Genomic DNA, 24,476 nt, shown 5'->3' on the forward strand with positions numbered 1-24,476 from the left:
CTCAGTATTTCTTGGAATTTTCAAAGAAACTGGTACAGAAACTTACTTTATACACACATTTATCAAGTTTTTATCAAGCATCTTTGTAAGTAGTGAAATGCTAAAAACATAAGCTTGTTATACCTTGTGTTTGTGAAGTCATTTACCTTGTAACTGCTTTTTGAAAGGCTCAAATGTGCAACAGGTTCATGATGAAGAAATTGATCTAGGCATAACACTGTGAAGTGTTAAGATATGCTTGACTTTGGCTTGCTCTGTGCTAATGAAAATTGACCAATAGCTCAAAATTAAACTTTAGATTTGTTCCAGTGAGAGTGAATGTGAGTGTTTCCAGAACTAATGACTCAATTTGGACATGCAGAGCACAAAATGGATAAACATACACTTTCATGATCTTTTTTATTTAAGTGTTTTATCCAATTTTCTTATTATTATTTTTTTTCTATAAGGATTAGCATTCAGTTTAAGTATGGATCAGATTTCTCTCTGATGAGAGAATGACAAATAGCTTTAACATGAGTCTCCTAACAGGGGTTAGTGTGACCTGGTCTATACTAGACAAGTGAAAATTAGTTCTGTAGGGGTTTTTTTCTTAAAACCAGAAGTGTGTTGGAGAACAAAAGGATAATTTTTGGAGTTCAGCGTCACAGAGGGTTGCTAATACAAAAATGTGGTATTTTTTTCATCAAAATGCTGATTTGAATAGAAAATGCAAATCAGCTGCCACATTTGGCTAGCATAAAACTTTTTGTTTCAAGAATCTATTTTATGTATACCCCTACAGTATGATGATTGAAAGTTTACTTATCTTCTTTCCTACTATGATTAACATACACATTACCAGGTGATTCTCACTGAACTGTTCTCCCCGTGGAGTTCACTACAGGATCTTGTACTAAATTTAAGTTTACCTGAAACATCAAGCCAGTGTGCCACTGAAAAATCACTAACATGAACAAAATGAATACTTGCAAATTATGAACTACTGTACAAAACACAAGGTGCTACTGAAATCTAGTTTAATTTTTAGGTTAAAATAAACACTGTAGATGTTTACAACAATTGGAAGTCATCCCCATTCTTGTATCCATCATGTCCATGGTGCTTTTTGGATTAAAAATGTATTTATGTGGCTCAAATTGAAGATACTGTTACTTCTTTCTTAAACTAATGTTCAGTCTATAGTAAGTCTCTGATTGTTTAATCACTGTCCCTTTTAAAATGGAATATTCTGCTTCCCTATCAATTATTTCTTTTACATCTCCTAAATTATTTTCCTCTGAAGGCCTCATATGAGAGTTTGTGTTTTGGCATCTCTGGAGTTCATGCCCCAAATATGTCTGTTTCTTTCAAATTCTGGTGGAGATGGGCTGCAGGCTAGTGTATCCTATGTGTTTTAAGTGAACGGCCAACATCCACTGAAATTTGTCCAAATGATTGTCTTAAAGAAAAACAGATTTTTTATTTTTTTTTTTCCCCCCAGTCCTTCCACTTTAGAGTAGAACAGGCTGTGTAACAATCTGGATCTCTGACAAAATAAGACAACCATAGGAGAAAAAAAAAAAAAAAGTTCAATATTTAAAAATGTAAGGAGATGAAGGTTCAGGTTGTTCAAAATGTGACTTGTCTGCTAAGGCGATTCTTTTTAAAAAATAATTGTATACCATAGTTGAATGGGGGGTGAGCTTGCCAATATGTAAAATAACTTTTGACTTCACTGCTAAAACACTCCTTTTTTGTTTTGGATCTGTGAGAAAATTATGTAAGGGAGGGACATAAAATAATCCAAATTTGTTAATCTGTCATTAAGAAAATCTATCCTTAAGAAAGAGGGTCTCAGAAGAGTGTGGAAGGCAGATTAGGCAGAATCATCCCATTTGTATGAGCACTAAAGTAAAAGAAACATGCAATGAAAATGGAAGGGCGAGAAAAGACTTCAGATAAACCATGTATCTGTGGTTTAGAGAGATCAAGATAAGACCACAAGGAAGGAAGATAGCACAAATCATGGGGAAAGGAATGCTTTATCATGGCTTCACATCTGCTGTGGAACTTCCAGGGGAGGTCTTGGCAGGGTAGAGGAGCACTGACTGCACTGTATGAAAACCTGCAGTTATCTTACTTCATACTATTACACTGGTTTTCCTCCCTTGCCACACCCACCCATATGCACACAAACTTGACAAAAATGTGAGAAGGCTGCTTCCTCACCAGCTACAAATATTGTGGCTGCTAGAAGTACAGAGGTTTTTATTTGAGTCTGTGAACTGGTAGAAAACTGACTGACCTTTCCAGAGTTATGACTCTGTCTTCTTTACAAGTGGTCTTGCTTGTAAGCACTGGCTGATAAAAGTGCTTTGTGATGTTATAAAAGCAACTGCACCACTTAAAAGGAAATGTGGCTAGTCTTTAGAGAGGGAAGAAGTTCTCAGCCCCTTAAAAAAAAATGCTTTTTTACTCAGTTGTTTGAAATGTGTTGAATTTTATTATTATTTACTTAGGAGGTCAGTATCTGTAGGAGTAAAGTGAGGTGCGAGTTGACTTAAAACCAGTCTTTCTGGTAGCAGCTGAAAAATCGGTAGGCTGCAGTTGTAATCTTACTAAGGACTATCTTGGTTTTTTGTTTGTGTTTTTTTTTTTTTTTAATCTAGCCTCTTGTTTTGTGTACTTTACTTATCACTTTGATTAGAATTTGTATATACATTTCTTTGCCTACTTCGATTCTGGAAATCAGCCATTAAGTGGTCCTTGAATCATGAGTATTATCTAGAGCTGCCTGTGTTCATTCCTTTTTCTTTCCCGTGAAAAATTCCAACATGATGAATGCTGAATCCTCCTCATAGGAGGAATTGCTTAGTGACAATTTTGGAAAAAGGAAAAACAAGTGGCCAGCAACGGGGCAGGGGGGAGAGGGCACGTGTATTTTGTTTTTAAAAATATATTTCATTTTTAGATAGTCTGAAAATTTGATTGTGAAAATGCCACATTCTTATTAAATTGCTTAAGTCTGGCATACTTCACTGGTTAGACTGGATTCTAAACAGCGATGATTAATGCAGTTTCTGTAATCATGCTAGGTTGAGCTAGAGCCTAACGACAGGTAACAGTTAAAAGTGGACTATATTTATTAATTTATTTTATGTTCTGGATAAAGTTAAGAACAACCCAAGATACGGATACCTGTAACAAAAAACACTGTTAAAGACCCATACTTACAGTTCCTGGAGGACATTTCAGGGCCTGCTCAACAGATTAATTTGAAGGCAGCCTACGTAATTATTACCAGTATAGCTCAACCCATTTAGAATTTTGCTTTTAAGATTGCTAACATGATTTTAATACATGTTTCAGCAGTTCAAATCAAGCTATAGTTAAAATACATTCTCCTTGCTTTGTTGTTTGTGGGAATTATTTGTGCAATTAGCTTTCAAAAACAAGAATCCTGGAAGGTTTTCATGTTGATATGAATGTTGATAGTGTTTTATGAATTCATGTTTCTTAAATTTTGGCCCTCAGTGTATGAGACAGAAAGACAACCCTTGGCCAGTCAGCCATGTGGAGAAATCCTACTTTTTCTTTAGATGTAACTTTAAAAGATCAGCCAACTAAGGATGATATATTGTGCAAATTAAGTATTTAACATTCCAAAACATATTGATGTATTTGACTACAGCTCACAATGTAATCTTCCTTGTTCCTCTTGGCTGATGCACAGTCAAAAGTTCCATTATATACTATTGAATTTGAAACCAGATTAATGTCTCAAACTTTTCTTTGTTAATAAGTTATATGATACTACGGAGTAAAGTAGCTTTTTGAAAAAAATTGGTTATTAGATTGCAAACAACCTCACATAATGCTCCTATGAAATTTTTCTACTGGCTTCTTAACAGCATAAATGCATTATGGCACAAATGGTGCCCTTAGAATTTACCATGCATTTTGTTTTGGGGGATGAACAGAAATTAAGCTTACATACTAAAGTCCTAACCAGAAATTAACAATAACAATAGCATAATTATTCTCTAACATGCCCACATTTACCAGACTGAGTAGACTTAATATATGGCCTGTTTTCCTTGGGATAATTATATTTATCCATATGCTTTGGGGGAAAATGGGATTGCTTACCCACTGCCTTCAGTCATGATTCTGTGTTCCAAGAACACAATCCCTTCCAGAGCACAGGGCACTGGAAACCTGTTTGCTTTTGTCACCACTACCACAGAGTGGCATTGGGACTATCCTGCTGTTCATCAGCAGTTGAGGGTAGTGGCACAGGAGCAGCATTATGCACAAACAAATGCTTGAGGACTATCTTGCTTTAACTTCAGGTCATTTTTTACTATGTATGGTTGTTACTTTGCTCTAGTTTAGCAAAGTGACCTAGAGTTAATTTGCTTTAGTACTCTTGGTTTTAGTCAAAAGCTTTCTATTTTGTATTGAATTCTTCAGGTCACAGGTTTTTGCTTAGAGCAAAATACAACTAATTACCTGGCAGTAAAACAGAGATTGAGAGAAAAAGAACTTGTAACATTTTTTCCACTGATGTTACTAAGTCTAGAAAGAAGAAAATGGGTTTTCAGAAGACATTTCAAAATGCTGATCTTAGTGGCACTGAGATAGCACAACTACAGAGGTCAGGTAAAAGTAATCATTTGTTTGCTGTTCACTTTTGAGGTATGTTTTATACTTGACTCTGGTTATGCAAAATCAAACCCTGCACATGCATGAATTTACAAAGGTAGCTACTCTATAAAAGCTCAGTGACATGGTAATGTTGCACATCTTAACCATTTAGCATCTGAGACTCCAGCATTCACAAAACCTTGCAAGGTGAATTTTAAGGCACTGCCACCTAATACAGCTGCAGTGTTGTCATTCTGCAGTGCTTGCAAATGGTTCAGATCTTGGGTTAGGGAATTTGTATTAGGTGGGAACGTTAAGCCAGCGCAACGGCAGTGCCAGCTAAGTGCGTCTAGTATTCAACCTTCTTTGTCTGCTTCCTTTGCTTTTTAAGTCATCAAGACAGCTGCTTATTTTGGGGAGTAAGAAGTTTTATTTAATTTCTGCAACGACTAGAAATCATCTGTGCTTCTTTGAAAGGGTTTGATTTGCTCTTCTAAGTAACAGAGGCAGCATCGCAGGAATAGCCACAACATACGCAACTTTCCTCAGAGCTGAACTTTTTTCCCCCTTAATTCCGTGTTTCAGTTCACACCAGGCATTACGAAAGGTACTGTATTTGTACAGCTATTGGGAGCTCGTTGACCAAGCAGGCACAGGAAGTGATTGGAGCTGTGAATTCGGGATTGGATAAATCCATCCCTTCGGAAGTTGCGTTCTTTTCTCCCCGTTTGTTTTTTTTGTTACCCCAAGCGACACTGCTGCCCTAGGCGTACTAACGTAGGGGCTCTCCATCTTTGCTTCTAGAAACGCGGTGTTTCCCGAAGAACCCGGGCTGCTCTGGCCTCACACCGCCCCCTGCTCCACCCCCCCCAACGCCGGACGCAGCGGCCCCTCTGCCGGGGGGGGGGGGGCGGGGGAGGAGGGGGCGGGGCCTCAGCTCCCGGGCCGCGCGCCCCGCCCCTCCCGCCATCACGTGCGCGGCGTCACGCGCCGGGCGCCGCTGGCTGCGGGGCCGCCGCGCGCCGCTGGCCCGCGGCCCTGAGGGGGAGCGGGGCCCCCGGCCCGGCCCGGCCCGGCCCGCCATGGAGGTGTACATCCCCTCCTTCCGCTACGAGGAGAGCGAGCTGGAGCGGGGCTACACGGTGAGGGGCGACGGGGCGGGAGACCCCCGCGCCTCGGGGGGGCGATGTGGCGGCGGTGAGCGGGGGCCGGGCAGGGCGCCAGGCCGCCCTGCAGGGCCGGCCTGAGGGGCTGGCGGGCCCGCCTGGCTGGGCCGTGCCCTGCCCTGCTGTCGTTCCCCCCCGGCGCAGGACGGGCGGGCTCGGCCCTCCGCGCATCTCCAGCCCCACGCGAGCTTTGCGCTGTGGAGCGGCGGCGGTAGCGACAGCGGGTCGTGCCTCGGGGAGAGGTGCTCGGCGCTGCTGAGGGAGGCACGTCTGGGCGCTCCGTCCCGGTCTGGGATCCCCAGTGCAGAGGTTGGAGCAAGCCCAGTGCAGAGGCAAACATAATGAAGGGTGTGGGGCATCCCTTGCGTGGGAAAAGGCTGAGAGAGCTGAGACTGACAGAGGGAAATCTCAGGCGATCTCGGGGGGCGGGGAGGGGCTGCAAGGGGGGGCAGAATAAGAAGGAGTGGGCCAGGTTCTTCTCGATGGGAATACCACTTAAACATAAGACAAAACCGGCTTGTTACCATGAGGATGGTCAAGCACTGGTGTGGCTTGCCCTGTGGACTGTGAAGTCTCCATCTTAGGATGTTCTCAAAAACTGACTGGACATGGTCCTGGACAGCCTACTTTAGCAGACCCTGGTTGAGCAGAAGAGTTAGTCTGCACAAATATAAGAGGTCAGTTTTTATCTCAGTGGTTTTCTCATCCCATTGAGTTGTTGGGCTGTAACACTTTTTCCACATGTTGGGTAGAAACTTGGGATGCTCTGGACCAAAGACCAAGGCATTTGACTGAAAGCAGATATTTAAAGCTAGCTTTTTTTTATTAAATGTATTCTGTTGATAGTTCTGAGCTGTTAAGAAATACCGGGAAGAATAAATTAATCCTATAGAATGGCCAGAAGATTGATCCATGTAGGTATATTTGCATGAAGCAGCTGCATTTCTTGCTTGCATCTATCTGATGCTAGTGGCTGTGTATTCTTTGGTCCTCAGTACTGACAAGTATTTACAAGCCTCGTAAACTACCTTAGATGCATTAATGTGAAAGTGTGACTGCATTAATTTTTCTTCCTCTTAGTTGAACTTAAGTGCAAGTGGTCCCCTACAACATCTCTGCACAATTTTGAGTAATGAGACTGGCTTTAAAACGTTCTGATTGAGTGTTATTGCAATAGCACAGACTGATCCCAGCATTCCCCCATTGTGCAGGTTAGTTAAGTGACAGTGGTTTCTAAAATAGGCACATCACACAAGTAGGATTTTTCATAGCAATATTTATTGTTAGCATTTGCTTTTAGTATGTTTTTTATTTCTTTAATAGTAATTCTGTCTGTGAATCCTGCTATCTAGAGGATTATTTTTTAAAAAATTACAAACTTTCAGCTGTGTAAGTTTCAAAGAAATCAGAAATTAACCTGTATCTTTCCTGTAAATCTTTCAAGAAAATGATCTAGAAAATGAAAATGTTTTATTATTACAACACTGTTGATTATTGCAGCATTGTTCTTCTCAGTTCACTGGTGACGAGTCAGACTCAAGCAATCTGAAACCTGCTGTCTCTCAATAGTTAGGTAGTTTATCCTGTGTGATTATTTTGCCTCTTCAGTCAGATGAAGGGGGTTCTATACAGCATCCCATACAAAAATTATCATACTTTACACTATCAGATGCATCAATTCAGGGATTTTTCAGATAATGAAACTGTACTAGAAGTCGTAGCTGAAGTTTGCTTGGGTCAGGCATGCTTGTGGGAGAGGATATGGAAGTCTGTTTTGGCAGTAACATAAAGTTAAGAGTCTATGGACTATGCATGAGCAATGCTTCTTCTAATGTAATTGCTTATTACATTTCTAAATAATCGGCACAAGTATTATTCTAAATATAGAAATTCATGGCCGATTCAAATGAGTACACTGTACACTCCCTCCAGCAAAACCGAGGTTAATGAGAGCTTACCATTGCTCTGCACTAGCTAGGAATATACTGTGTAGGCAAGGTATTTACCTAAGAAAAACCAGTCACATAAGAATTATTTTGCATTAAGCAAAAAGGTGCTTTCACTCGGGCAGTTAGAACTTGCGTATGTGTCTGTGTCCAGACCACATCAGCTCTCATTCTTCTGGACCTCATTATATGGGGATTAACAGTGAGAAGCTGTGTGTTTAGTAGATACTGCTATAAAATAAGGGCATTCAGAGTGTTCACAGAATCACAGATTATTAGAGGTTGGAAGGGATCTCTGGAGATCATCAAGTCCAAACCCATTGCCATAGCAAGACCACTACAGAGTCTAGGGCAGGTCACTCAGAAACGCATCCAGAAGGGTCTTGAAAGTTTCCAGAGAAGGAGATTCCACAACTTCTCTGGGCTGCCTTTTCTAGGGCTCTGTCACCCTCACAGTCAAGAAGTTCTTCCTCATGTTGAGGTGGAACTTCCTGCGTCTCTAGCTTGCATCCATTGCCCCTCTCCTATCACAGGGCATGACTGAAAAGACCCTTGTTCTTGACACCCACCCTTCAGATATATATAGACATTAATATGATCCCCTCTAAGCCTCTGTTTTCTAGACTAAACAGCTCCAGTCTCTCAGAGTTTCCTCACAAGGCAGGTGTTCTAGTCCTTTAATCATCCTCATAGCTCTCTGTTGGACTCTCTCAAGCTTCTCCCTGTCCCTCATGAACTGGGGAGCCCAGAACTGGACTCCAGATGTGGCTTTACTAGAGCAGAGTAAAGGGAGAGAAGAACCTGCCTTGACCTGCTGGACAATCTCTTCTTAATGCACCCCAGGATACCATTAGCCTTCTTGGCTACAAGGGCTCATTGCTGTCCCATGGATAATTTGTCATCCGTCAGGATTCCAAAGTCCTTCTGTGTGGAGCTGCTTTCTAGCAGGTCGGCTCATAACCTGTTCTGGTGCATATTGTTCCTTCCCAGGTGCAGAGCTCTACACTTAGTCTGGTTGAACCTCGTTAGGTTCATCTTTGCCCAGCTCTCCAGTCTGTCCAGATCTCACTGAATGGCTGTACAGTCTTCAGGTGGATCAGCTGATCCTCCCAGCTTCATATAATCAGCAAAGTTGCTGAGGATGCTTCCTGTTCCATCATGCAGATTGTTGACGTTGTGATTAAGTAGAAGTTTCACCAGTTCTGTGCTACCTGAATCTGATGAATTAGAAAAGCTTAGATAAGTGAAGGAATAGACACTGTGAAATAATGAAATATGTTGAAATGTAACCTTGAAATTGAAGGGGAAGGGTGCATTCCTGGACTAATGGAGTGTATTTGTGTGAAGTATGGGTTTTTTTTCAACGCAATTATGTAGGTAATTCAATTTCAGTTATTTTGCATTGTCAGGCTTATGTATAGTATTAACATTTAAAACAATATGGTAATGAAGTTCAAAGAAAGTGTACGCCATTGTGAAGAACATCACTGGCAAACTGGTAACAATAGATGAGAAGAAGGCTGAGGTACTCAACAACTTTTTTCCTCAGTTTTCCCTGGCAACCTCTCTTCCCAAACCACTTGAGTAGATGGACTGGAAGACAAGGACTGGGGGAGCCAGGTCCCTTTTACTGTAAGATTCATAACCACCTGAGGAACTTGAACATAGGTGAGTCTATAGAACCTGATGAGATGCATTCCAGAGTCCTGAAGGCTGATGTAGTTGACAAGCCACTTCCATGACATTTGTAAAGTCATAGTAGTCTGGTGACTGGAAAAAGAGAAACATTGCACCTGCTTTTAAAAAGGGTAGAAAGGAGGAGCCTGGGAAGAACTGACCTGTCAGCCTCACCTCTGTGCCTTGGAAGATCATGGAATGTGGAGGACAAGGGAAGTGATTTGAGATGGCTAGAGCAGCTTCACCAAGGGAAAGTCCTGCCTTGGTAGCCTAATGGCCCTCTATGATTGAATGACTATATGAGTGGACAAGCAAAGAGCTAATGATGTCACCTGTCCGGACTTCTGCGAGGCCTTTGACACAGTTCATCACAACATCCTTCTCTCTAAATTGGAGAGATAAGAATTTGATGGATGGACTGTTTGGTGGATGAGGAAGCTTACTGATGATACCATGCTAGGTGGTGCAGCTGACATACCTAAGGGAAGGAATGTCATCTAGAGGGATCTGGACAAGCTTAAGAAGTGGGCCTATGCAAGCCTCATGAAGTTCAGCAAGGTCAAGTGCAAGGTCCTGCACATGGACCTGGGCAACCTGCAGTATCAAGACAGAACAAGGGATGAATGGATTGAGAATAGCCCTGTGGAGAAAAACTTGAAGAGCATTGGATAAAAAACTCAACATGAGCCGGCAATGGGCACTCACAGACCAGAAAGCTAATCTGTCCTGGGCTGCATCAAAAGAAGCGTGGCCAGCAGGCTGAGGGATGTGATTCTTCCCCTCCACTTGACTCTTGTGGGACCCCACCTGGAATAGTGTTCAGCTCTGGAGTCCTCAGCACAAAAAAGGCATGGACCTACTGGAGTGTGTCCAGTGGAGGGCCATGAAAATTATCAGAGGACTGGAGCACCTCTGCTATATAAGACAGACTGAGAGGGTTGGGGTTGTTCAGCCTGGAGAAGAGAAGACTCCAGGGAGACCTTTAGGAAGCCTTTCAATACTTAAAGGGGACTTTCTTAAAAGATGGAGACTTTTTAGTAGGGCATGTTGTGATAGGACCAGAGGTAATGGTTTTAAGCTAAAAGACAGTAGGTTTAGACTAGATATAAGAAAGAACTTTTTTACAGTGAAGGTGGTGAAACAGTGGAACAGGATGCCCAGAGGAGTGGTAGATGCCCTGTCTCTGGAAACATTCAAGGTTGGGTTGGACGGGGCTCTGAGCAACCTTATCTAGTTGAAGGTGTCTGTGCTAATTGCATGGCCTATGGACTAGATGACCGTTAAAGGTCTCTTCCAACTGAAACCATTCTGTGATTCTGAGATCTGAGGAGTAATACTATACACAGCTGATATTTTACTCTTCTCTTTCCCACAAGTACTAACTTGCTCAGAATTAAAATGTTTTCATGGAATAACTGAAAAAAGGAACTATTGAAGATGATGTTGTTTATAGCAGAAAAGGATGATAGAGCTTGGGGCGGATAGAAAGAAGACTTCTTGTATGCCAGCTGCCCACCAGCTTACTAATGTGTCAGGGGATTACAGAGAGTGTCTTATGCTCTGTGACTGTTGAGATCATTGCAGAGAAATAGTGCTGCAGAAAGAGTTTTTAAGAAGTGTGGTGATGGTCATCCTAGTGTCTTTGCTAGAAACAGTGATGGTGGTGACCTGCATGAAATGAGACACTGGAAGGAGACTCCGTCCTCTCTCTGGTGGAGAGGAAGCTTTCCTGACATCTCCAGATTTCTGGTTCCTTATCCTAACACAGTCCAGTTTCTCTTGGATTCAGACTGCCACTGTGTATTCTCACTGCCTGGAAAGGAATGACACAAAAGAGTGTTTATCCTTTTCTTTAAGGAAACAAGTACTACCTTACTTGTTTGTTTTCAGCTTGCTTTCCCTGAAATCTGTTGTTTCAGATATTTTTTTTCCTTGATATGGCTAGACAGCACTGGGAAAGTGGAAGAGCAAGAAACCTATCAACCATCAGCTCCCTTCAGAAGCAGAATGGAGTTCTGGGGAGAGGGTTGAAGTGACTTGGCACAGAAACTGGAAACTTCTCCCTAGCTACAAAGGGAAAACTATAAATATTGATAAGTTAAGACATACAGAGGATGGGGTCTTGACCTGTGAAAGGTTGGTTTAGGAAAATAACAGATTAGAAAGGAAAAAGAGGGAAAAGTCTATAATGCAACACTTGGGATGAAGTCCTGTCTACAAGGTAATTGAGAAGCTCACTCCTCTCAGTCCTTGTTTCAGGAGCTTTACTAAAGCGCTCTTCCTCCCATACAAAACCTTGGAAGCCTTTTTTCCACCACGACCAGCCCCTGCAAAAAAGTACAGAGTAAACACGCGTTTCTTCCAGTTCTCTACTGGGTATACATAAAATGGTGAAACCTAGAGTAAGGAAAATGTCTGTTTTCCTTGTGGACAATTAGATGTCATTGTCAATTTAAATTGATGACACTAGCTTCCAAACTATTGAGCCTGTGCTAATAAATGCAACAGTTGTTCATAATTTGGCAGTGAATGACCTTTAAAGGTAGACGCTTACTAAGGATGTCCCTGGGGAACAATTCAATTTCAAAATGACACCCATGTGTTCTTGTTATCATTTAAATATGCTCCCTTTGTCAATAACAGAATAATAAATACTAGTTAGATTTCTAAAGTTGATTCAGATGCTAGGAAACTTACTGAATAAATTAGTGTACATTTGATTTATATTGACCAAAAGAATTTTGCAGTGGAATATTGCAGGTCAAGGTGACATACATTTAAATGTGTTGTAGAGCAGAGGGCATACTTGACTGACACATGTGCTTACTGCGTTTTTAATTAACACTTCCAATAGAACTCCCCAAATTGCTCCTGGAGTTGCAAATGTTGTCAAAGTTAGCATATGACAGGTAAGATCCTAACATACTGCAGATTTTTTGAAAGTCCATGGAGTTTATGTTCATAGCATAAGTGGTTTAATTACTAGGCTATACTCTTGTTTATGGAACTGTAAAATGACAAGGACTTAAAGTTTGGTATAGCTTACATATTTCAGCATCATTTACTGTTTAAATAAAATGTGCATGGAGGCAAAAGGGAACCTGTTAGATGTTCTTCCATATGAAGCCTAAGAGTAAGCTACATTAGAAATAAATGGGAAAGATAAAGGGAAAATATTTATTAGTATTATAAAGCATGGAGGGAGTAATTATGGGAATGATTTTTGTAAAAACTATTTTAAATATTACTATTCTAACCCTTTCACTAAGTCTCTGGACTGTGTGAACTTCGTAGTTTTAGAAAAACTGAATGGGCTCTGTGTGCCTTGAGTATGATATTTGCTTTTCAGTTTGGCTGGTACAAGCTCACCAAGTGTTACCTTGTGTGACAAGTCCTGTTGAAATCAGTGACAGAGCAGTTGCTCCAAGTTCAAGGAAGTTAAACAGAAATATAAGGTCTGTAAGAGCATTTAGATTTTTTTATTGTCTTAGTGTCTTCATAGAGAATTTTTAGATGTCATGGTATCTCCACAGGTGGGTCCGAGTAGGTCTGTACTTTTCTCTTTTACATTTGTCAGCAATTAAATTTCTTTCCTTCAGTCAATTTTCCTGCTGACGAACTTTGGTCAGTGTTATGAAACAGACCCCTTGGTATGCAACAGGAGCTTGAATGTAAGAGACAGAAGGTAAGGCAGAAACTGGAAAAAGGTAAAACCAAAGTGAAAAACTGACTGAATGTATACATAGCAGTCAGTTAAAGCTGTTTCCATTTTGTGTGTTTACTCTGCTTTGGGGTGTAGGCATATTAGACAGAGACATAAAACTCCAATGATCTACAATGTGCAATCACTTAAAACCACTCTGATTCAGTCACGAAATCCTAGTGAAAAGGGCCATGTAAGTTTTCTCTTAGCAAGAAATCACTTTTGCTGTATTCTTGAAGGGCGAGGGGGTTTGGAGTAGTTTAAAGAAGCAGCACCATTGTTATCTGTTCCAGTTTACTATCTGAAAGACCAAAGTTGACACATTCTTTTAGTAAATCATAATTGCAAAACATCTGTTACTCAATTCTCTCCCAAGATGTGATTTGTGGTTTTGATGGCGAGGTTACATTTTCAGAAAGATGAGTATCAGAGCATTCAAACATGCATCACAAGAAAGATCTATTTAAATTCTATTCAGTCACTGAGAGGTACTACTGACAAAGCTTTGTGAATAATACAATGCTACCAATGAAATTGTTTCATCAGGAGGATTCATGCTTAACTGCTCTTGTAGGTGCTTTCTGTCCATACAGCATCAAGTCGTGATACTTGTAAAATCTTGTCAACAAAAATAGTGTTAAGCATATGTACATTTTTTACTTCCCAGGAGTGAGAACATACCAGGCTTTAAAACTCAACATGTTCTCTGTACTTTTTTTTATTACTGTAATACACATTTGAATTGATCTTTGAGCTTTTTTATACCTGATGTAATTTATTCCAGGTTTAACTGGTAATTAGTTGTCATGGCATTCATAAAGTTACTTGGACATTTCAGTATATAATACCATTTTTATGTTAGCTTACTGGTGAGTTCTGAAGAAACTAAGGATGTGTTTTTCATCTATTGGCAGTGACTGGGTTATTGAATTAAGTTTCTGTTGCAGAATCAGTTTAGAAAGCTGTATTTTCAATAATAGATACTTATTTTTAGAAGAACTAGAAACTTCAAAATGACAGTTCTTCAAAGAATTAAAATTCAAAATTACCTGTTGGAAAATACCACCAGATATCCATCCAGTTGCAGATTTTAATTTCTGCAATCTTAGTAAAGAATGCTGACTGTGCTGCTAATTTACATGAAAGCATTCTTCTTCATCTTAGCTGTCTCTCTGAATTCTTTCATGAATTTTCTGTAGGGAGGAATTTAAAGGATTGCTTGTGTGGAGGCTGAAGATACGTAAATCTTAGTGGTTCTTTTAATGATTTTTTTGAATTAACAAGAAATAAGGAAGAAATTGATGGGATACTATACTGCAGCTTAGTGACCTAATTATGTTTCTTACTCAATAGGCCACTGAGGACAAAGTTTAGTCAGTCTCTGCCCAGCTCTGCTGAGGTGGAGAAACATCTTCCGGGTGGCCCGGCAGTGAGGAGGTACTGAAGACAAGCTTGTGTGGCAATGCACTTGGTGGCAGAATTTCAGTGCTACATTTGAGTACAGTGGAAGTACTTACGTTAGGTATACACCATAGAAGTGTGCTAATGGAAGCTTTCCACCTACTGCATTTTGAATATTCTTACTGTAAGCAAATGTTATTTCTCCTGTTTACAAGAATTATGTGAAGACTTGTGTTTACTTTTCTTTTTCAGTTTTCTATAAGCCTGACCTTTCTGCAGCTTGGGGAAGGCTAAAATAGCCTTTTGTAGAGCATTCTGGAAGAGGATTTTGATGATAAAGCGTGTCTTCATTCCCTTTGAAAGTGGTGTTGTGTTTTTAATGGAAAATGAAAGGAGAAGTGTATGCAGTCTGTTAACAAATTGTTTATTCTTAGATTTCCTGATGATAAAGAACTTGTAGCTAGAACATGGATACTCTCTTTCTGGGAACAATCTGGTTGTTTTTGAATTATCATGTCAACCTATATATCATATTTCACACATTTCACATTTCATAAACCTGTGAATATTATTTGGCTGTTGTATGACTTTTTTTTATTCCCTTTTTGGAGCGCAGTTGTAATCTTTGGATACTTCTAGGCACTGTAATAAGAGAAGAAGCAAGAGCATACCGTGAGAAAGGAGCACTATTTCCATTCCAGTTTCTAAAACGTGTTTCCTGACATTCCTCCTCTGCGGATGCAGTGAGAGCTCCACCTCCTGTTCGAAACAACCTTCAGCTCTGAAAATGTTTAAGTATGAAACCTGAGAAGATGCTTTTGGATGTTGAAGCTGCTACACTAGTGTAGCTAGTGTAATTTATAAGAAATGACAGCCAGACTTCCACTGCATCTTCCATTTAGTATATTATTTATTTGTATGTCACAGTGTTTGTGGCTCTCTGTTAAGATCAGAGCCTCTAGCTGACAGTTGTTGAATTGTGTACATAGTACATGAAGTTTCAGAAATCCTGGAAGAGTTGACTACACTTGGTAGCAGTTGTTTGCCTGATGAAGTGCTGTGAAAAGTAATGTCTACCCAAACTGGTATTAATATTGACTACTTAATTTTTTAATATAATGAAAACAGTTTAAAACTTCTCTGAAAGTCTTTTCTCCCACTGGTCTACCTTGAAAACTGTGAGATAAGAATTGCCCATCTTCATTATTTTTTATGTTCCTTGTCTCCTGCTGTAATTTACTTAATTTAAAAAAAAAAATATATTCCTTTTTGGTACCAGAGCAGAAGGTATTGATGTGCTGCAGTTATGTCCAGATCAGAACATAATGAAATCTAGAGCTTTCCTGTCAGGTTTTACATAAGGAAAAACAAAGAATCTTGATTATGTGGTGAAACAATCAATTGTTCAGCAGCAAGTTTGTATTGATTACAGCAAACTACTTTTATTAAAGGTGGCCGTGTGTACTGGAGCCAACTGCCCCTGCTTTTGGTCTTGCACTGGGTTCTGTTTCTTTGCATATAGATTCCCTTTTATACTCTTACCTTAGTAATGAAGCTCTTTCTATAAATAGGACTCCCTGATGGTGTTTCCTTTGCAGTCAAGCCCTGATGGTGGCTACAATCTAACTTTCTTGTTCTTTTGAGTAGTGGAAACAAGAGAAACATGTCTTCATTTTAATTGTAAGTTAAAGGACTAATAGATTTATAGTTATATCAGGGCATGTTATAAAAATATTTGCTTTTCTTGAAAGATGTGAAGAAATGGATATTCAGGAAAAAATGCCAAATAAATTTGAAGTTGAATGCTATACCATTTCAGAATCAGAAAATATAGTAGCCTATCACTTTTCTGATTTCTTTCAAACTCTTAAGAGATTTGGAATTGACATACACTACCTAAAACTCCAAAACATTATTAAAAGTAAATTAGAGAACATTTGAAGGTAGGTTTTAATTAGAGATCCATTCTCCATCTAAAAGCCAAAGACCTAAACTACATTTTTGTGTTGGAACAAGGGAGCATAAAAAGTCAATTCATACTGAAAACATCTATTTTTGGTATTGAATAGAAAAAGTCAGAGGCCTTTCATTTTGCTGACTGCTCAGATGCACGTGTGTGATTGGTAGAAATACAGTCATTGCACTGTTTCCTCTGCATATTTAAAAAATTCCTGTATGACACAGAGATTATAAATCTCAAGTAGATTCTGTAATATGGTTGAGTGTACACTTGTTTCATTGGGGTTTTTTTACTATTATTTCCTCCTTATTTCTCCCCTATATAAAAATCTGTTCTTTGGTAATTTTTGTTTTATCTTCCCTTTGCAGAAATGTTACCAGGTCAGACTTCCAGGTCTTGCCATAAATTCTTGCTGCCAGTTGGGAAGAGGAAAGGAATAATTGTAGATGTGTTTTAAAACAACTCAGTAAAAACTTCTTAACAATGTTATTAAAGGATGGTAATTTTCCTCTCAAATACAGCTGTCTTTATGGTAGCCTGAATTGGAGACAAAGTAGGTAAATATACTCTTAAATTCAGCAGTTTCAGCTCAGCCATTCTTTAGCATTTTCAGTTTACCTTTTGGTGCTTTCTTGCTTTGTGTCAAAAATCAGGACAGTGATAATATATTAATGGGAATCAGAGTTTTAAGATACTTGGTAGAATTTATTTTTTTTTCTCTACATGCATCTAGTTTTAATTTTAATTTTCCCTGCACTACAAGATTGTTTGTATTTGATTGCAGCTTCAGAAAACCTCTAAATGTAATTTTAAGGCTTAAAAAACCGGGTACCGGCTGGTTTGTAATACAGAACTGATTTTTCCTAGACCATGGAAGAGGGGGATTTCTTCTTAAAGGCAAATGTTCTGTAAACTAAGAAAAGTTGACTAGAAGTTAGTTCCTTCAACCATGAAAACCACTGCTTTTTCTTTTTCCCTTTTTTTTTTTTTTTCAAGTGTGAATGTTGTAAATGTCATTACTCTTTTAAAATTCAGTGACCAGAATAATGTCATTAATGCAAAACTTGTCTAACTGCTCAGGTGTTTAACTAACACATTTTGTAAATGGATACAGCAAATGCAGTTGCTTTAATTTTAAAATGCATTTGGTATCTGGGAACTGGCAACACGCTGCACATTCGAAACTATTTTTTGCCACTCGCCAACTAAATTGTCAAAAATTGCTGATTTGAAAGGGGGTAAAAACCTGCTTACAGTAGTCACAGATATAACTGTTATCTGTTAAGGGCTAAGAACTTAATGCCCCATTTCTCAAATGAGTTTTTACAGTAATGAGATAGCTGTATCACACTTCTAAGTGAAAAGCTCATGAACGTGCCTGTATGGTTATTTCCAACCTCTACTCTTCTAACAAGCTCCCAAAGTTCTTGTTGCTTATAAAAGTGGAAAATGGACCTGATAAAAATGTTTAGTCTGCAGGGCTGTGTTTTATTTATCATATCACAAAAGAACAATGTTTTGTTACATCGTGGTCAAAATAGAAGCGACCTTGCTTGTTCATGAGTGCGCAAAGCCTAGAGATAAGAGGCAAAATAATAGAGTACAATAGAAAGAGTGTAGTGTAATTATTTGTGACTTGTCAAGTGAAGCCCTCTTGGGCCCCAAGTGATTCAAATCTGGGAACTCTGCACAATTCTGTACACTAACCGTAGCCAGCATCAGAGAAATCTCACCCAGCTTCTACGACAGTACTGAAATTGCATCAGTTTGTCATGCACTGAGCATGCCAGCTCCACACAATATCATTTGCTTGTAAATGGGCCTGGCCCCAACGCCCTGAGACACATTCTTTGGTATCTGACTCTTGGCCTGTGATTTGTCATGTCTCTAGTGCTATCGGCGTAAAGTAATTTTAATAGATTCTGATGGTTTGCTTGTGGAAGGTAAAGAATGCACTACAGATTGTGTCAGGTAGCTTTCTGTGGCATGTAGCTTGGTAGAGGCCCTCATGATGGTGATAGCCAAACAAAGAGTACAGAGAAATGAGAACCCTATTTTGAGTGGTATTTAACTTTCCTCTTCTCAACACCCTGCTGTGGACATCCTTGCTAACTCAGCAGGTTCAAGAACTTAGCTCAACAAAGCGGCATTATTTGTGCTCAGGAGCTGTTTACAGATGGAACATACAGCCAAATATCAGTGGCTTTGTTTCTCACTATTCAAAAGAAAAAATGCGTAAGATGTGTAAGAATGTTAATGAATTTCCAGGGGCTAAACAGATTATATTTTTTTCTTAGTGCTTTACTCTGTATTAATTGCTTGGAGTTTTAGTACTTTCTAAATAAAATCCGTAGATTTTTTTAGCAATTACATTCTTTAATATTGTACAATTGCTTGTGCAATTTTACTGAAATTTACTTGTATAAAATAACAGAAATATGGTCTAGAATATAGATTCCAGAAAAATTTCTTCATACATTTTAATTGCAACAGTTATTTGACAATTATTGTGATACTAAATCTTTGTTTGGAATAGTTTTATTGCATTATGAAGTATATGGCATTTTTTACTCTGACACCACTGAGATGAGATTATTTTGCCATTGACAACTCTGATCTTTACTTCATTTTTTTCAGCTGACTTCCTTAATTGATTACTACTTTGGTGTTGGAGCCTGCAGCATAGCTCTCCAGAATTCTGCTGACACCAATCGATTAATGTGAAGGTGTTAATGTTAGTGATTTCATCTAAGAAACATTCAAAACCATGTCAGTAATCTGCTGTTAAAAACTGCCAGATCATTGAATCTTGTTATTCTGAACATGTTACTTTGAGTTAACAAGGATTTCTCTGGAGGAAAAAAAACCAACAACTTAGTGAATCCGGTCGGAGGAGCAGATTTTTATTCAATTGTTATACATTAGTGTAGCATACATGTACATGTCTTAATATTTAACAGACTTTTAAGATATGTTCTTATTAATATTTATGGTATCTCTGAGGAATTTCTAAAAAATGCTTGAGCACAAGCTATTTATTTTTACTTTTACCTAGGGAATTTCTGACAGCAGTGTAACTGAGCACCCTGCTAGCAAGTCTGTGCAAGTCTTGCCACTGTCTTTCCCACTGTAGCTTCCAGATTTGCTTAGCAGTTTTGAATAACTAAGCAAAATTTTAAGTGAGCCTGCATTTGTTCCTTTTCTTTTCTAAATATATTCAGAAAACTGTTGTGTTGTACAGTTGTTCAGAGAAATTTTGAGTTAGGATCAGAATTAACTAATCAACATTGCACATAAAAAGAAGGATAGTTTCTTTTTAAGCGTGACGTAGACCAACTTTTGGAAGTATTCTTTGCTTTTGTTTCTTGTTGGAGTTTTTTGTTGGATGACTTCTTAAAACTGCAGATTTTTGTGATGTGCTAGTTTATGTATATGTTATTTGTGCATCAGTGAAACAGGTCTGCCTTATTTCCTAGTTAAAAATGCAGTTGGTTGTGGAAAGTACAAATTAGTTGAATGCAGTCAGCATGCTGCTAACTCAAGTTTTTTTCGTGCTGAAGGGAATAAAAATAGTTACCACTAAGCAAACACCAAAACCTGTAGTCAGTGTAGTCTCCTTATATCCATATAGGGACAGAGCATAGACATGCATGCACACAGGTTTGTATGTACGTAGAGACAGGTACACAAAAGAACATGCATATGTCAACAGTGGTTTATATTAGAGACAGCTCTGTTGGAGGTCTTGTATGATTTGATGTTTTAATGACCTAGGTGATAGGATCGAGTAGAATTGAAAATAATGTTGGCAAATTGCGAAGATTGTTTAAGAAAGGAAAATGGGGTGCTAATTCAGTAGGAGCTGGTGCCAAGTGCTATATTTATCAAAAATAATCAGTAATACGGAGTGAGATCCAGGAGATAAGGTAACAGATATTCCTAAAAAGATCTGGGGCTTATCAAGCATTGCAAGATTGCCATGTCACTGATGTCATGCTGTTGCAGAAAAGGCAAATGAATGTTGGGGTTTTGAAAGATTAATGTAAAAAAGAGGTCAGTGATGAGAAGCATATGGAGTACTGTGTCCCATTTTAGGTAGTGCATGCTAAGAAACATGTGAGTGTATGGGAAAGAGTGTGCACAGGAGAAAGCAGTCTAGCAGGAAATATGAGGTGTTGCATTGCTTGCTGGATCTCTGATTAGTGTGAAGGATGGAATACACCAGGGGCTGTTTAGTTCAAAAAGAAAACTCTGAGCAGGAACTTCCTAACAATTGCCAGTAACATAAAAAGCTGTTGAAATAGAAAGGAGGCAATCAGTCTGTAGGCTGGAAATGCTGCAGTCCTATTCTGTGCCATTTTCTGTCCTATGCACTAGAAGTAAGAAAGACTTAATTACAAAATGGTGCTGAATAATAAAGATACTGCGGCACCAGAATGCCCTTCAGGAGCAGGGTGTGGAAACTCCATCTGTACTCAGCTTAAATATTTCTGTCAAGAGTAAGAAGTATAGTTTATCTTGCCCAGAGGCACCAAGGTGAGCCAGATAAGCTGCTGCTTGCAAGTTTGTGCTCTGGTGCTCAAAAATCAGTATTGTCTCCTTTTTCAGATGTTTCTTGCATTTTCACTGGTAATGCAGACCTTGTCTCTGCCCTGATGGAGGAGGCATTATATGATGACCCTCAGTAAAATTAGTGTGTTCTTGTTCCCATGTGCTTTCCATTGGGCACTGTTGTGCTCTGTTGCTTTGCAGACCATGTACTTTGCCAGAGGTTGCAGATGGAGCAAGGTAATACAATAATGCTCTGCCCCCACAGAGTAATCTCTTGCTGCTCTTCACCAGAGGCATGCACAGATAGTTTAGCTTCACTTAATTCTTACTGTACGTAATTCATTAATTGTTTACATTTATTTGTAACTTTTTGCTGTTAACACCAAGCAAATGATCAAAGAATCTTCTGTAGCTCCTGCAAGAGTAAAACCTTAAACCAGAAGGCTTATTGCACTGTATTGGGTGTACGGCTGTATGGTGATGTGCCTCTGTCCTGAACACTATATATAAATTTTTTGTACTTCACTGCTCTCCTTGGTGTTAGCAGGATGTTTGATGCTGACTGATTTAAAAATCCCTATTATGCATGAATCATGATCAGTAACAAGGAATAGTATTACAGTGAAATATACTTATTCCGCATGGCTCAGGCAGACAATTTCTTTATTTCATAAGGTAGCAAGATGAGGTTGTAATGAGCAGTGTGGTAAGTAGGCAACATAAGCAAAGATTTACTTGGTCTCCAGTTAAAAACCCGTTTTTGTCCCCTGCATTACAACAGTTCTTAGTTTCTAGTTTGTAGATAATGAAATATGATTCCATGTACAAAATCATGAGCAGACCTGCAAAAAATCATTGGGGACTAATTTATCATTCCCCAGGGAAGGAAAGTTAGTAGCCAAGTAACCTGTCTAATGGCTGACATTGACTGCCGGCCTTTTGGAAGCCTCAATGCTGGGTCACTGCCCTTGATTATTGTCTGAGGTCCGGGCCTCATGGGTGGTTTTAACTTCAGAGCTCGGTGCATGCACAGACTGCCCAGCTACTAGCAGGGGGCAGAAGAGAAAAGGTACTATGAGAATATACTTTGGAAAGGAGCTGAGTATGGGAATCCCCCAGTCAGCCAAATGTGGTCTTACACCCATACAGTCAGTGTGGCTTTCCACTGTTGTACAGAGGTCAGGGTTGTGAAACTAATACAGATAAAGAACTGTAGTTTGATTAGAGTAGCCAGCTGATGTAGTAGTACATCTGGTACTAAAGACTTGCTTGGCAATAGCTTTGGTATCACATTACTTTCTACTACCATCAAAAAAGAATTGGGGTTTCTAGTAGACTTAGGACCCTTCTCTTGGTGTAGACAGCTTGGAAACAAAAAGTCACCTTTCATAAAATCATAGAATGTTTTGGGTTGGAAGGCGCCTTAAAGATCATCTAGTCTGACTGCCTGCTACGGACAGGGACTTCTTTCACTAGATAGGTCTGCTGATTAGGTCCAACCAGACATTTAGCACTTCATGTGATGGGATAGCCACAACTTCTCTGGCAACCTCTTCCAGCGTCTCACCACCCTCATAATAAATAAATTCTTCCTTATGTCCAATCTAAATCTCCCCTCTTTTAGTTTAAAATCATTGCCCCATGTCCTGTCACTTCAGGCCCTGGTGTAAAGTCTCACTCTATCTTTCTCATATGCTCCCTTTATATATTAAAAGGTCACAAGAAGATGTCCCCAGAACCTTCTCTTCTCCAGGCTGAACAACTCTAACTCTCTCAGCTTTTCTTCATAGCAGAGTTGTTCCAGTTGTCTGATTTTGTAGCCCTCCTCTGGACCTGCTTCAACAGCTCTATGTCTTTCTTGTACTGGAGACCCCAGAACTGCACGCAGTACTCCAGGTGGGGTCTCACCAGGGTAAGTAGAGGGGGAGAATCACCTCCCTTATCCTGCTGGCTACACTTTTTTGATGCCACCCAGGACTCGGTTGGCTTTCTGTGCTGTGACTGCATGTTGCCAGCTCATGTTGAGTATTTCATGCACCACTACTCTTGACTTCTTTCTTTGCAGTGCTGTTCTCACTCCACCCATCCCTTAGACTGTACTGATAAAGGGGATTGCCCCAGTATCTGCCCTAGATGCAGAACCTTGCACTTGTGTTGTGGTTTGGGCCTAACCTTACAACAAAGAACCAGCCATGTGGCTGCTCACTCATTCACCCCCTTCCCTCTCTGCCTCTGCACACACACACTGGGATGAGGAGGACAAAGGCCAACTGGAAGCTCATGGGTCGAGGCAAAGGACAAGGAGGGTTTGCTCACCAGTGAAGGTCATGGGCAAAAACAGGCTCAACTTGAGGAAAAATAATAATTTAATTTAACACTAATCAAATGCAAACAGGACAAAGACAAAACAGAGAGCAGTGCTTAAATACATTACCCCACCCCTGTCTTCTTACTGGGCCCAAATTACTTTGTACCTCCTTCCCTGCAGCGGCACAGGGGGACAGAGAATGGGGGTTTAGAGTAATTTCAGTCTGGTGGCTCCTGATGCTCCTTCCTCCTCAGGGAGAAGGATTCCTTACAGTCTTCCCCTGTTTCCCCACAGGGTCCCTCCCATGGGAGAGAGTCCCTCATGAACCTCTGAGTTCTTCCCACAAGGTGCAGTCCCTCAAGAGCAGACTGCTCCAGTGCTGGGTTCCCATAGAGTCATAGGCTATTTTTGGAACAGTCACCTCCCCTGGCCAGGGTCCTCCATGTCTGCAGATGCAAGTCCATGGGTTGTAGATCCACATTTGCTCCCCCTGGCACTTTCAGAGGATGTTCTGCCATGTTGCTCCATGGAGTCCAGGGGGACAGCCTGCCATCTCGCTATGGACTGCAAGGAATCTTCTACTCAGGCACCTCTTTCCCGTTCTTCTTCACCAATCTTGGTATCTCCATTCCGGCACTGCTCTCACCTCTCCAGCTCAGCTTTTCCTCTGCTCTCCCTGCTCTCAGGTTTTATATCAGAGACACATCTATTTCCTCCCTTGGCCACGTGAGCTGGTGGAGCTTTTAGTAGCTTCTTACAGGAGCCACCCCTTGGGCCCCTCCCCTGCTTCCAAAAACATGCCAGAACCAACCAGCACAACTTGACCATGTTGAACTTCATGAGGTTCACATAGGCCCGCTCCTTAAGCCTGTCCAGGCCCCTCTTTATGGCATCCCTTCCCTCTAGCCAATCAAGCGCACCACTTAACTTGGTATTTGGTTCAATACTGTGTTGAGATGGCACTTACAAGACCTGGGATCGAACATGAGCAAGACTGACCACAACAATGCTAGAACACTTGCTTACTGAGTAATACCAAGATCTCAAGACGTAAGTTTTTAATTTTGTCTTGATGCAGTAAGCCTAAAGGGATTGATTAATTTTTACATAGAGAGCATTATTTCTTGAATTCTCT

The 24,476-nt window shown here is 40.0% G+C and overlaps 1 protein-coding gene across 1 annotated transcript in view; it reads left to right on the forward strand.

Moving 5' to 3' along the window:
- The first annotated feature begins 5,613 nt into the window (after nucleotides 1–5,613).
- The window catches only part of SNX24 (sorting nexin 24), a 101,459-nt gene continuing 82,596 nt past the window's right edge, over nucleotides 5,614–24,476 (forward strand). The window contains exon 1 of the mRNA XM_051641946.1: nucleotides 5,614–5,771. Coding sequence (XP_051497906.1) covers nucleotides 5,712–5,771 — 60 coding nt within the window. The 5' untranslated portion in view covers nucleotides 5,614–5,711. The remainder of the gene's footprint in view (nucleotides 5,772–24,476) is intronic.

The sequence above is a fragment of the Apus apus genome, chromosome Z (assembly GCF_020740795.1).
Source record: "Apus apus isolate bApuApu2 chromosome Z, bApuApu2.pri.cur, whole genome shotgun sequence".
NCBI lineage: Eukaryota > Metazoa > Chordata > Aves > Apodiformes > Apodidae > Apus > Apus apus.